The 14,629-nt window shown below is 40.5% G+C and overlaps 1 protein-coding gene across 1 annotated transcript in view; it reads left to right on the forward strand.

Annotated features, from left to right (window-relative positions):
• Positions 1-11,221, forward strand: part of MAN2A1 (mannosidase alpha class 2A member 1) — a 166,056-nt gene extending 154,835 nt beyond the window's left edge. The window contains exons 21-22 of the mRNA XM_077757165.1: positions 6,727-6,837; positions 8,397-11,221. Of these exons, the coding sequence (XP_077613291.1) occupies positions 6,727-6,837; positions 8,397-8,549 (264 nt within the window). The 3' untranslated portion in view covers positions 8,550-11,221. The remainder of the gene's footprint in view (positions 1-6,726; positions 6,838-8,396) is intronic.
• The last annotated feature ends 3,408 nt before the right edge of the window (positions 11,222-14,629 follow it).

The following is a 14,629-nucleotide window of genomic DNA, read 5'->3' on the forward strand; positions in this document are numbered from 1 at the left end:
ATATTTTGAACAATGAAAGCTATGTTGTTCGACCTTTTTTTCCCCCACTGCTTTTGAGTTCAGGCATATTTTTTATTTAATTCATTTATAGATATGTATCTTTATATCTACTTTACATTTAACTCTATTCTCTATGGCATTTTATTTTGGTTGGTGCTGAACTGTTTCCTGCAAATAGTTCACCAGTCATTTACACATCAACATCACTTACTGAATAAGATTTTCTCTGTCCACTTGTTTACACCACCCCCTTTTCTTGTAAGAAGCAGTTTAAGGTTTTTACTTCATTTTGCCTTTCTTATAAAAATTGATTGGTGCTTTATTAATCTCCCCAGCTTCTGGAAAGGTGAAAATTGTGGAGAAAATTTCCTTTGTTGTACATATCTAAGAACAGCCATTCACCTTCCCCTTTCTTTCTGTCATCTTATCTTGTTGATCAAAAAAGGATAACTGTTATTGGACATTTTAATGAATGCCCTGGAAAATGAATTTCTACTGGTTATTTCCTGTCTCAGGACTGAAAATGCAGCACGCAATTTTCTAACCTTTCCAATTGCCAGAATACACTGAAAGATGGGTGTTGGTAGGAATTTTTGAGGAATCTGAGCAGGTTGGAGAAATTTTCCCACCAGGTGTTCAGCCATGCCTTAATCTATATTTATCTTAGACATTCTTTGTGGAGGGTGGGGACTCATTTCTTCTGGAGAATTTAGTCAAAGTTACGGCTTCTCTCTTCCACAGGGGAAAAAAAATGTGTACATACATAACATTTATTACAGTTCCCAGAAGTTTACTGATCTGTGAGCCTCACATCATTAATGAGTAAATCAGGTTTCTTTTGGTGTGAGACAGGAAGAGCACAGCTCTGTATTTTGAGTTCTCATCCACTTTGATAGGGGAACATTGGCCTGTTCCTTATGAAGGACTGCCATGTGCATGTATCATCTTTAGAATGACCTTAAATTCTGTTTATAATGAGATGAATGGATGGATGATGGGTAGGCAGGCAATGGATGGATAGAAATGATAGTTTCTAAACTTTACTTTCTGAATTGATATCTGTTTTGATCAATTATGGTTTTAGTGCTACTGGAACCATTGAATAAATACTCTTTTTTTCTTTGAATAACATTTTCTTACTGTTTTATTTATTTTTTGGAGCGAGAAAGAGAGAGCAGGGGAGGGACAGAGAGACGGAGGGACAGAGAGGGACAGAGGATCCTAAGTGGGCCCTGCACTGACAGGCTGTCAGAACAGAGCCCTATCTATGGAGGCTCAAACCTGTGACCCATGATACCATGACCTGAGCCGAAATCAGATGCTCAACTGACTGAGCCACCCAGGCATCCCAATACTCCCTTTCTCTAACTTCAAACCAGAGATTGAGGCCCTTTAGGTTTTAGGCTTTTCTTATATTACATCAAAAGTAGTCTTCCTCTTTTCCCTCCTAGCTAGCTGCCTCTGGGCACCAATCCATAGCTAGATAGAGCAAAGGCAGGAGAACGAAGCTTGAAAGCACTTTGGAATCAAACCACCTTTTTGGAGCGCATCCCCTCTATTACTGGCCAATTGACTTAGCACAAGCCACATTATTCTCCCAGTTGCCTCATTAGCAACATGGCAATGGTAATGGTACCCACCTTAGAGATGTTCTAAGGATTAAATGAGATAATGTTTGTGAAGCATTTAGAATAGCGTCTGGCATGTAGTAAGCACTGAGTGCTTGACAAGTGAAGTTTCTCCGTGGTGATAGTTTAGTCATGAGCAGTTGTGATTGTTACTAAAAATGAAATTAAAATGTTGGCCGCCTTTTTTTTTTTTTAAGTTTATTTATTTTTGAGAAAGAGGGAGAGGCAGAGCGTGAGCAGGGGAGGGGCAGAGAGAGAGAGAGAGGGAAACAAAGAATCCAAAGCAGGCTCCAGCCTCTGAGCTGTCATCACAGAGCCTGACGCCGGGCTCGACCTCCCAAATGGTGAGATCATGACCGGGGTCGAACTTAACTGACTGAGCCACCCAGGCGCCCTGACACTTTTTTTATGTATAAATTGGAGGCCGCAGTTTATTCCCAGAGTAAATCTTGATATCACTTAAACTTGTATTCCTTATGTATTTTTTGAAAAAGCTGAGCAGTTATTAATAACACACCTAAAATTGTCTATGTGCCAGGCATTGTGCCTGGTGTGATCTTTACATTAGCTCTCCCAGCAGTACTGTGAAGGTAGGCAATATTGTGCCCCCTGTTACAAAAGAGTAAATTAGCTGACCTAGAGATGCTAGTTAACTTTCCCAGGTCACGCAGCTAGTAAAAGGTGTGTGTGGAGGCACACCCCAGCGTGTGTGACTCTGGATCCTTGCCTAGAACCTTAGACTGCGTCTTACATGGGAACCAAAGGGGAGCAACTGTGCTGAAAAGGTTGAGCAAAACTCTGCCTGTTTCCCTCTTGACTACCCAGTGGTTATGGGACACCCTTAGAAGGATCTACAGCCATTTGTGGGAAACCTCCTGAAGGACGAATGTTGAGTGAATTAGTGATCATTGCTATTGGACTATAAGAGGGATGTTCCTGTGCATTTAAATATAGGAACACAAACTTGTATTCCAAACCTCAACTATGCCAAAGGCTTTTGTGAGATGAAATGAGTTCATCCATGAAGAGTATTCTGTACAGGGTCCTATATACAACAAGTGCTCTAAAAGTGTTAGCTTCAGGGGTTCCTGGGTGGCTCATTCGGTTAAGCGTCCAGCTCTTGATTTTGGCTCAGGTTTTGATCTCATGGTTTCGTGGGTTTGAGCCCACATCAGGCTCTGCACTGACAGTGTGGAACCTGCTTGGGATTTTCTCTCTCCCTCTCTCTGCCGCTCCCCGCTTGCACTGTCTGTCTCTCTCAAAATAAATAAATAAATAAGAATTAAAAAAATGTTAGCGACAATTACTGTTATGGTCATTGTGGTTATGCTCAAACCTTAAAGGGATGCTTCACGAGTCTCACCAAGTTTTCTGAGTTCTTGGAGATTAAATGATGTATTCCCAGACACATGACTGATTCTTGATGGGACCAAAGCAAACCTCGCCTCTGATCGAGCTTTTTCTAACCTTGATATGCTTGTTCTGCAGGCCAGAACGTCTTCCCTCCACTCCCCCCAGTTGCCTGAGAAACCTCACAGGCCCTGCCTAGACCAGGAGCCACAGGCCAATTTATCCCCTGAAGCGAGTTCTGTAGTGGATTTTCCCAACACCCAAACCTTCCTGAAGGGATTCGGCCCCAACTGTGATCTGAGCTGTTTTACAAAGACACTTAATTTGAAGTTCACCTCGCACAGTGCTTGGCATAGTTTGAAAATTTGTAAATTTTCTTCCCTTACCCCCATCCCTTTTTTTTTTTTTTCCTGAGATCCAGATAATATATTCATGAATATAAAAGCAGGTATTTTCAGAGTCTGTTTACTCCCCCTAGAGGGTATAGTATCTTTTTTTGTGAAGGTATCTGTTTTCTTGCATGCATATTCAAGTTAAATTCACAGTTTCCCTACTTTGAAAAACAGTTTTCTTGGAAATAAAATGATGAGACAGACTTTGAAACTGAAAAAACTGCTGCTTTGCTTCAGGTATTTTTGCTTGAAAACTGATACTTTCATGAATATTTAATTTTTAAAAACTTGGACAAGATGATTGCTATTTCAGTTGGTGAGCTAGCCCTTAACAAAAGTGATGCAGTTTTAGTTTTGAAAGTGTAACTTTTTTTCCCATCAGTGAAAATTACTTTTCATTACTTTAATCTCTACTTTTGTATTGTTTAAATCTCTTGTAAAATTAATGGTAAAATTCCAAAGATGTTTCCCTTCCTGCTTCCCTTTTTCTTCTTTGGGGGGTCACTTCCAGTCTGCTAAAGGCCTGACACACACATTCATTATTTCAAGGGCAAATGTGTTGCAGCAATTTTAGCAAAGCCTGCTGTCAGGTGGTTTTGTAAGGACAGTCTAGTAAATTAAAAGGGCCAAACACTTTAAATTATAGTGATAAGTGCTTTTATTTTATTTTATTTATTTTATTTTATTTTTATTTTTATTTTAGAGAGAGCATGCAAGCTGGGGAGAGGGGCACGAGATGAGAGAAAGGCTCCACACTCAGTGCACAACCCAAGACGGGATGATTCCACTACTCTGGGATCATAACCTGAGTCAAAATCAAGAATTGGACTCTGAACTGACTGAGCTACCCAGGCACCCTAGCGATAGGTGCTTTTAAAATAGTCTCATCAGGGGCGCCTGGGTGGCTTAGTCGGTTAAGCGTCAGACTTTCGCTTAGGTCACGATCTCGCGGTTCGTGGGTTCGAGCCCCGCGTCGGGCTCTGTGCTGACTGCCAGCTCAGAGCCTGGAGCCTGTTTGAGTCTGTGACTTCCTCTCTCTCTGACCCTCCCCTGCTCATGCTGTCTCTCTCTCTCTCTCCTAGAAATAAATAAAACATTAAAAAATAAAAAAATAAAATAAAAGCATTCGAACTATCCTTAAAAAAAAAATAAAACAAAAAATAAAATAGTCTCATAAGGGGCGCCTGGGTGGCTCAGTCAGTTGAGCATCCAACTCGATTTCGGCTCAGGTCATGTTCTCACACTTCATGAGTTCGAACCCTGTGCTTGGCTCTGCACTGACAGCCTGGAGCCTGCTTGGGATTCTCTCTTCCTCCCTCTCTGCCTTCTCCCCTCTCATAAATAAACATTTTTTAAAAAGAATCTCATCAATAAACCATCTAATCAGTGAATCTGAATTGGGATTTCGTTATGATTTTGACGCATAATTATTTTATACATAATTTAGACAGTCTCTGATTCCTAAGCTACAGTCATGATGTCACTAAAGAAAATTTATAAATAAGAAGTTAAATGAGAGTATTGTTTAATTTGTAGCTGCTATGAAAATAATCAATACTTACTTGATGGATTATGTCAGTAGAAATACTAATAGCTAAAATGTACTGAGGACTTCCTGTGCTGCAGATACTGAGCTGAGTCCCCGTTAACCAGTTGAATTTCATTTCATCTCCCATTTTATAGTAAAGGAGAACCAGGTTGTGCTAAAAGCAGCTAGTAAATTGTAGAGCTAGGATCTAGATCTCGAGCTGTCCGACTCCCAGCCCAGGTTCTGATCCACTTTCTACACCTTCTGCACCAACACATTCTGTCTTATAAGCTAAGCCACCATACATAGTATTTTCAGTGGCTTAACATGCACCATGAATCCGTGAAGAAGGTAGACATGCATTAGCTCCATTTTACAGACAAGGAAACTGATGCTTAGGTAATAAGTGACTATTCTAAGGCTGTACAGTTGGCACATGACAGAATGCTCTTTGTTGTTCTTCTGGAGACCTTATGTATATGGTACATGAAGGATTTTCTTACTGTGCTCTTTTTGTGTTATTTTGGAACTGGGTGAAATATTTTGAAATTTTATTAGAAATCTTTATCCTCTGAGTTAAACTTGCTCTGATTATTGTGTTGGTTCTGTGATGACTCAGAATTCCTTAAAAGACTTTTTTGTCTTCCTTCAAACAAAATCTTAGCAGTACCACTGCAAAATAACAGTGTGAAATGTCATAAAATAGGTTATTGCAGCTAAGAATCTGAGGTGAGGACAGCTTTAAATTGTTCAGGCACATTAAAATCATATCAGCAGTGAGAACGCTGGCAGCTATTCAGAAAAGATGTCTCTGTGGCCCATTTACAAATTGCATCCCCTCGTGAGGATGATTAAGAACTTGGGCATATTCATATCTGTGGCCACAGAAGAGTAAAGGGGATCATTTTCATCACTGGGTCAGTGCTGAGCATCCTCCATTCCTTTGAATAGCCGTGCATTTCTTAATTCTTCCACGGATTTTTAAATTTATTTTACTTATTATCACAAGCATCTTCTCCCGTTAGGAAATGTAAAATTTCTTAAGAAAATCATAACTTAAAATATTCAGAGCACTCATGGCATCCTCACTTAAATGGATGCAAGAAATTTTATTGTGAGAAAGTATATCTTGATCCCCGTAGCTGACTTGTCATGTTTAGTATTTTTCTCTTTGCCTGCACAAGAAGAATAGCTTCTATAATGTGAATTTAAATGATACATCAAGCTAATAAATGTGGTTGGCCTAGCAAGTGATAAGCATAACTAATTCAATTTAAATGTCTTTTATATAAAAATAATGAACCAATGCATTAAAGATTAAAAATGTTAATGCAATTAGCAAAAATTAGCATTCAATAAAGAAGTATGTTTCAGCTCTGAGATGGATGATACATCATTCAGTGGCCAGATAAGGACTAAATTCAGGTACACATTAGTCAATGGACATACATAGATGTTAAAACTAAAATAAATGAAAACGAAATGCTTTATTTGAAGAAACTTTTATGAAACAGCATGTGACATGTGGACACAAGGGATACCCAGGTCCTCAGGGACCACGGAGGAAACCAAAACATGAGGTAACTTAAGAAGAAGACTTAAAGCTTAATGTCTCCCGACTCCTTGTGGGGAAGAAAGAGGGCGTAGAGCAGGTAGAAAGGCACAGTGAACACGGTACCTGAAGGGAAGCGAATTTCCCTAGCTTTACCACTGAAGAAAGCAAGCATTTGTGGTTTGAGGGCACTGACTGCAAGCCAGTGGAGTGTACAGTGGTGTCACTATTTGCCTTAATGCCACTGTGGCCTCTTGGTGCTCTGCTCTTTTGCAGGTGGACGGCAAGCATTCCGATGAGGCAGCCCTGATCCTCCACAGGAAGGGATTTGACTGCCGCTTCTCCAGCAGAGACACAGGGCTGCTTTGTTCCAGTACCCAGGGAAAGGTGAGCTACCAAGTTATTTTTGCTTGTTGAGTTAGTGCGCTTTGAAATCCTTGACAGTAAGATGTACCCTTGCCTCTTCACTGACTCATTCCCCTCAGCTACTATAATTAACTCAAGTCTCTCTCTCTCAAGAAAGTGCTTTCCCAACCTTCAGTCTCCTTGTCAGCGTCAACATGCATGGCTGAAACACATTTATGTTTCAAGACGACACTCTCACCCATTCTTAAGCCGTCCATTGCCAACCAACAAAGCATCTTCTTCCCTCCCCCACAACCCTCCCCCGCCATGTTCTATCCTCTCTCAGACATACTCATGGAGGATCTAGTTCAGTGAAGTCTTAGAGGGGCCAAGGCAAGTTTTATAATAACTGAAATAGGGTGGAGCAGCAGGACACAGTGACAGTATGGCCAGTTTAACCACAGCCCTGAAGCAGCCTTACTTAGCTCCAGTCAGCTGTTTCCCCAGGGGAAAAAGCAGGTCTAGATCTCCTGATTAAGCCGGATTTGCATATAGGTCTGTCCTGTGCAGGCCAAACCAGTCCTCAGGCTGACTTGCTGGCTGCTCACTTTTTATGTCTTTTTTAAAAAGCAGGTCTTGCTGATAGTTCCGTCAGACCTCTCCTTGGGAGGAGGTGAACCTCCAGAGTCCTGCCCCTGGCTCTGATCAGGCTGTGCTCAAAGAAGACATTTGAACTGGTCCTAGCGCCCGGGCAGGTCTGTCCCAGCGGGCGGCTCGGCTGACCCAGCTCTTCTCCAGAACCTCACAGACACCCTGTAGATCAGACTCAAGTGATTCAATTCCAGCCCCACAGATTAGGGTGTGCGTAGGATCTGAAAAGAAGAGAAAAGAAAATATGGCAGGGGAGCAAAACCCACTTTGACAGATAAGCTTCTCCATTTTTTATACCGTGCCTATATGGAGTTGGTGTGAGGAAAGCACTGATTTTTTTTTTTCATTATATTTACACTTTACCTTATTTACTGGTGACAGAAGTATATTTGGTGTGAGCATTTGTAATTAGTCATTAAGGCATCGAATCGTAAGGGGGTCCAGAGAGACCTGTTAAGATAACCTGCTTGGGGTGAGGGTAGCACTTTCCCAACAGCCTTTCCACCCTGATAATGGGACTTACTGACCTAATGCACCTTCCTTATAGCGGGCCTGTGTCTTTTCTCTCAGCTCTTTTGGAACAGGAAGAACCACACTGTTAGGTATAAGTGTTGAGTTAAAGAGGATACAGATGTTTTTAAAGCTTGCTGGCTGGTAGATGGTTTTTTGTTTTACTGAAAAAGTGGCCTCTGCACATGGTAAGTTCTTAAGAAATATGGAAGAGAACTGGAAAGCAAACTGCCCTCTCCTGGCTACCAGGATGGTCTCTGTGTCCAAGCATGCATAGGAGTACTGAATCTCCTTCCTTTCCCCTTTTCATCATTAAAAGGAATCCTTAAATATAGTTTCACTCTCAAACTGTTTTCCGCTGAATATATAGATGAGCTACTAATCTTTCTTCAAAGTTGAGCTAATGATGCGACTTTTGTTTTTAATCATTTACTTTCTAGATTTTGGTACAGAAGCTTTTTAACATATTCACCGTCTCAAGTCTTATACCTTCATCATTATCCTTGATGCATTCACCTCCAGATGCCCGAAATATAAGTGAGATCAATTTGAGTCCCATGGAAATCAGCACATTCCGAATCCAGTTGAGATGAACCTGGCTTTCAAATTTGGATTAGGAAACATTGTCTTTTATACACTTCTTGGTTTGACGTGCAATAAGGAAGCACATTATTTTAGCTTCTGGCTACTGTGAGAACATGAATTTTGTGATTATTACTGTTTCTTTTATCCAGTTCAGAAAGAAAAAAAAAGAAAGCCATGCTATAGCCAATTTTTTTTTTTAAAGTTCCATCCATGAACCACCACTCAGTATGAATTGATGCAACAACAAATGAAGAAATGTCTAAAACAGCCTCTCAACAGATTGTATCTCAGGTTAAATGCTAACTAATTATATCTGTGTTGGGGGTTGTGAAGAGATTGCTACAAATATTCATGTTGCTGATCGTTCATTAGTTGTACAAAAATGCCCATTTTCACCAAAATGGAACAGAAAGCTGGTGAGTAATAGCTAATGGCCAAAACGGTTGCAGTCATTCATACCCATTAGAAAAATTTAATGTATTGAAATATGTGGCAAAGTGCAATCCATCAACCCTTAATGATATGTATACAGAGTTGATCTTCACACCTTTTTCTAATGTACCGTTTAAACCCTCCCTTCTCACCCTTTGTAAGTATTTCCAGAAATATCAGATTTTGAATCATTCAATAGTAGAAAAGAGGCATATTTTCATTACTTGACAATGTGGGATAGGTGCAATTTATTCCATTGTCACTAAAATAGAAGAAGCAATTCCATAGGTACCGTAACCTGTTTTAGGTACCACAAGGTGTCTTTTTACACAGCTCATTTGAATACAGATGTTCTGAGAGGGGTTTTCTATTTTAAAAATAACCATATCAAAATAAATGTGCCTTATTTTTTTATAAGTCTTGTTAAATCCTTTGGTGTCCATATTACTGTCTGGGGAAGGGGGAGGAAGGTGGAGGGGGCGGGTCAGGAGGTGGGTACTTTCTATGACACATAACATGTATCATTTTTGCCTGATGATGCTGGCCACATTCTGATCTGTTTCATTAAATTTGTGGTGATGTTATTCTAAACATCTTGACTATTTGAATGTACTGAGATGTCAGAAAACAAAACAAGGAAAAAATAAAAAACCTGTTCATTAAAATACACTGCTGCCAAGAAGACTGCAGCTCGAAGCAAGGATTTTGTAACCTGCAAAATCCATGCCTGGTTTCCATTTCACAGGAGGTAACCTATGGAAGAGCGAATACTTTAAAAGGGACCCTGTTTTGAAACCCACTTGTATGTAGCTCATCATGATTTATCTTTTCAAAGAACATGTTTGTTCGGTGAATTCCAAACTTCTGTACATGCTAACCTCAAAGTGAAGTTCCACGCCTACGTGCCATTACAATACTTTTGATAAGATTTATTTTGGGATCATTGTTAACGTAACATTAAAATAAAAGCCACACTAGCAACATTTAGCATAGTCAGTTTTAGGATAGAAAGGACTCTTTGAGTTTATACACTTTGGAAAATTATCTTTGTGTTACCTGATAGATTATTATCTGACTTTAAACTTCCTCTTACCTCCTGCCATCCCAACATCATTATAAAGAAGTTAAAACCTAATTTCTGTTTCACCGGGTAGTCCGATTATCATCTGGATTTTTTTTTTTAATCAAGATGCAGCTCCTAAAATGATTGTTAAGTTATGTGAAGTTCATAAAGTTTTTTTGCCTTTAATAACTAAGGAAACAATGCTAGTGTTGATAAAGATATTACAAGGGAGTAATTTCATGCAATAAACACGTACTGTATGTTTCCTTCCTCACTTTGGGGGATAAACAACTAAAAGAAAACAAAAACAACACTTCCTTTTTGTGGACATCTGCCGATGTTAGGATTGCCAGAAGCAAATCCCAGGAATAAGATCAGTATTTGCATTGCATCTTAAATGTACAACCTTCCCTTGGGAGTTCACTGTGTTCTCTGGTTAAGTGGGTGTGCTTAATCATTCTGGAAATTCTGATCAGTTGACATAAAAAATCTTGATGCAATAACCGTGGTTTTGCCAACCCTCGCTGTGTGAGATGGGTCTCTCCCGTGTCAGTCGGGTCTTCAGTGTGTGTTGACACCAGCCGTTCACAGGTAAAGCAGAAATTCTCTTTAAACCAGCAAGTTTCTGCTTTTTATTTTTAAGAATAAATCATCAGGGATATGAAGAGAGGATGCTTTTGCTTTGGGTTGTGGTCAAGAACTGATTAAATAATTCAGTGTCTCCAGCACACACTAAAAACCACACATTTTTGGTTGTGATCTCAGTGGCATATTTGTTTGCTCTCGTTTTATTACGTTGGTTATCACAGTGTTCCGTTGATTGAGTAGTCATTCCTTTCTATGATTCTTGTTTTTTTGAAAATTTTAACTTGAGCTTAATACCTGCCGTGTTTGAGGACTCTGCATCCTTGTTTTCTTCAAATATTGATTAAAATAAAATGCTATAAAATGTGTGGTGAAACATTGTAATTACCTGCCCAAGTCTTTGTTGTATTTGTGCCGAAATGTTTTGGCATTCCTTTGTCTGGAAGAAAATCTTTGCTTTCATTTTGATTATGTTGCTTACCTTGGAATCAAATAGGTTTTGATATTTTTCTCTTGGAAGATTTTATATCTTTTTGGGAATATGTAATATAAGATCTCTAATAAAAAATAAATCTTACCATGTATGTACATGGTCCTCTAGAGTGGTTCTTGAGTCTTATTTTGTAAGCAAACTATATTAATACATTTCGAGGGGAAGGATGGAGCAGTGAGGCTCTGTTCTTTTGTTTCTTTAAGAATGAATCACTCCATCTTCAGCCCATTTCTAGTTAGAAGAGATAGTTTCAGAGAGCAAGTGGCAGACAGGAGTGGTTGTGAGTTTCAAGTCAGGGTCAGGGGTCACCTCTGAGTCTGGAGTCTTAAGAACCTTCTCAGCAACATGGTACCTGTGGAGCCTTCTGAGTCAATTGGAGGGGGGGGTGCTGGTCAGATTCCATAGATTGCAGGATAAAAATGAGAAGAGTAAGACAACACATAAGCTACGAAGTTCCTTGTGGGCTGATCCAGAACGTAAAGTCGGTTGGAAGAGTGGGATCTCGAGGCAGTCTGCCAGCCTGCCGGCCCTGACCAGCACTGAGCGTAGTAGCCTTCAGGGAGTTCCTTCAAAGCCGGAAGGTGGGAGAGGATGAAAGATAAATATGCTGGAAGTTCTGTGGTTAGCCAGGCAAGTGTTAGGTTTGCTAACTAGGACTTAGCATGTTCGATACATGCTAACTAGGGAATTCGGGCATGTTTTGGGTGACTTTAGTAAAGAGGTTAATCAGTTTGTAATAAGTATGTGCCAAACTGTAAAAACTTCAAGAAACACGAATTTCATCAGCAGATAACGAAAACTTTGGCTTCATGATATTTGATAACCAACACGACCAATTTGAATATTAAATGTGGTAAAGAAAAACTTAAGTTTGGGTAGGTATATGTTCACATGCCTGCTCAGAACTTATTACTGAGTGGTTGAGGGGTAGCTGGAAGGGGTGTGGAGGAGGCTTAGCAAGGCCCATGTTGCTGCTGTTGTGTCAAAGTGGAGCACAGATGCCTGAAGAGAGGTTGCAATAGACAAGACTCCCCTCAGTGTAGACCAGCTTAAGCAAAAACAGGAAATTTATTGTTCCCAGTAACTGATGGTCAAGGGTAGATGGAGAGCACTGCAAATACGGCCATAGCCAAGCATGAGATGATGTCATCCAGGATCTGTCTGTATCTCCTGGTTTTGCTTTTCTCTCAGTCATTCTCGTTTTGGGGCAAGAGCTGCACATTTGAGCACAAGGTGGCTGGCAGCCGACCCAGAAATGCAGCTGAGTGACCCCACTGTAAAGAGAGAAACTTTATCTAATTTTCCGGCAAATGTCCTGGGATTGATGTCACTTGCTGTCATCTGGCTCATATGCTAATGACTACGGTGAGGACTGAGTTAGGTTCAAATGAATCACATGGGATCACATGGGTGAGAAATAGTCCCTCCCACCCCCTGCCTCACTGCTACACACCCATAGTTTGGGATTCTACATCCAGAGGGAAAAGAGTGAGACGCTTTGAATACTAGGCAGACAAACCCTACATTGCAGAGAGAAAATGTGCAGATTTAAAGGAAGCGTCACACCTAATTTCAGTTCCAGGAAGGCTCCATCGAAGAGGTAGACTTGAGATAGTTCTTAAAAGATGCATCTGATTTTAACAGAGACAATACGTGTGTTCCCCATAAAAAGACCAGAATGAGGAGAGATGGTAGCAGCAAGCATAGAGAACTAGGCATAGTTTCTTCTCTCTGGAGCAGCGCCATCCTATAAAACTTTCTTTAATGATGGCAAGTTCTTTATAAATGTTCTGTCCAATATAATAACCACTAGCCACATGTGGATTTTCAACATTTGAAATGTGGTAGTGCAAGTAAGAAACTGAGTATCTTAGTTTAATTAAATGTAAATAGCAACATGTAGCCACTGTTTTAGCACTGGTCTGGTGTATAGGGTATGCATAAGATAGTAGGTTAAGGTCACATGTGCTAGCATCCTGTTGCTGAGTGTCGTTCTCAGACCAGAAGCAGGGCATCACCTAGAAATTTCTGTTAGAAGTTTCTGTTAGAAATGCAGAATCTCAGGGGGTGCCTGGGTGGCTCAGTCGGTTAAGTGTCGACTTTGGCTCAGGTCATGATCTCAAGGTTCTTGAGTTTAAGTCCCACATCCTCCTCTGTGCTGACAGCTCAGAGCCTGGAGCCTGCTTCAGATTCTGTCTCCCTCTCTCTGCCCCTCGCCTGCTCATGCTCTGCCTCCCTCCCTCTGTCAAAAATAAATATTTAAAATTTTTGAAAAAAAGATGCAGAATCTCAGACACCACCCCAGACCTGCTGAGTCACAACCTGCACTTTATAAAGATCCCTAAAGGATTCACATACACACTAAAGCACTGGCCCAGAATATTCCTCAGGAAGTAATTTCTCTATGCTCTTACCAAACATTTCTAAATGGCCCTTGATCCTAACTCCTACGCCCTACAAGGTCTAGGAAGCACCCGGAAAACCTGTCTGCTTGTCCTACTGTCACCCAATTCTAAGTCACCTCCATGTACACGGATTCTGCCTTTGCCTTATAACAGCTCTGTCTACTTCCAGTCCTGCTCTCTTACGTCTTTTTTTTTTTTTTTTTCACACAGAAGCCAAAAAGTAAAGTTTGAAAAACTTCTTTCCTGTTGAAAATTGTGTTTCCCATTACTACATGGAATAACAAACTTTCACCAGGCCCTGCCTGACTTGGTCCCTGACTTACTTCATCTCAACTTTGGGAAAGGGGGGCATTCAAGAAATCCTTTCCTGATCCAAATCAGCCTTATCGTCTACCACGTCCTCTCTTACTGTTGTCTAGGTTTCTTATGGGTCTCGAACCCGTAAGATGATTCCTCTCAGAGGCTTTTTGCACTCATCCCTTCTGCTTCAAAGTTGCCCTCAAATCTTCCCTTGGCAGGGACCTTATTATTCTGGTTTGGTTCAAGCATCATCTTCTCAAGAATCTTCCTTGACTGGCCACTTTACACCAGCCCCACTTCCACTCCCTCGCTGAGTATTTTTATGACACGGCTTCTTTTCTTCATAGACGGAGCCAAACCTGAAATTTTTTAGTTTGCCTTCCTTGCTAGAACACAATCTCTCCTGAGGGCAAGAGCCTCAGCCTTTATTCAGCACTGTGTCCTCAGACCAGCAGGGGTTAAGAAAATATTTGTTCAATACACGAATGAAGATATGTTTACCTCCAGGAAACGTTGTGAAATAAAAATCATAATTTTCAGAATTACAATTTTTCAAAAGCCCTTACATCTTAATCTGTTCGTGCTAGCTTCCTGCTCAAAAACCTTCAGGAAGGTCATCTTACCAGAAAATTAGAGTACAGATGTTTCAAGCTGCATTCCTAATCTCTCCGAAGGATGTGGCCTCCTTAGGAAAGATATTAGAGTTGCTTAACGACCAGCCCTTGCCCCTCTGCCTTCCTTGCTAATAAAACCCTGGTTGTATTCATAATCAGATACTCAAGAGCTTCAGGAGGTGAATTGTTCTTGGTC

This window comes from Crocuta crocuta, unplaced genomic scaffold (assembly GCF_008692635.1).
Source record: "Crocuta crocuta isolate KB4526 unplaced genomic scaffold, BGI_CrCroc_1.0 scaffold131, whole genome shotgun sequence".
Classification (NCBI taxonomy): domain Eukaryota; kingdom Metazoa; phylum Chordata; class Mammalia; order Carnivora; family Hyaenidae; genus Crocuta; species Crocuta crocuta.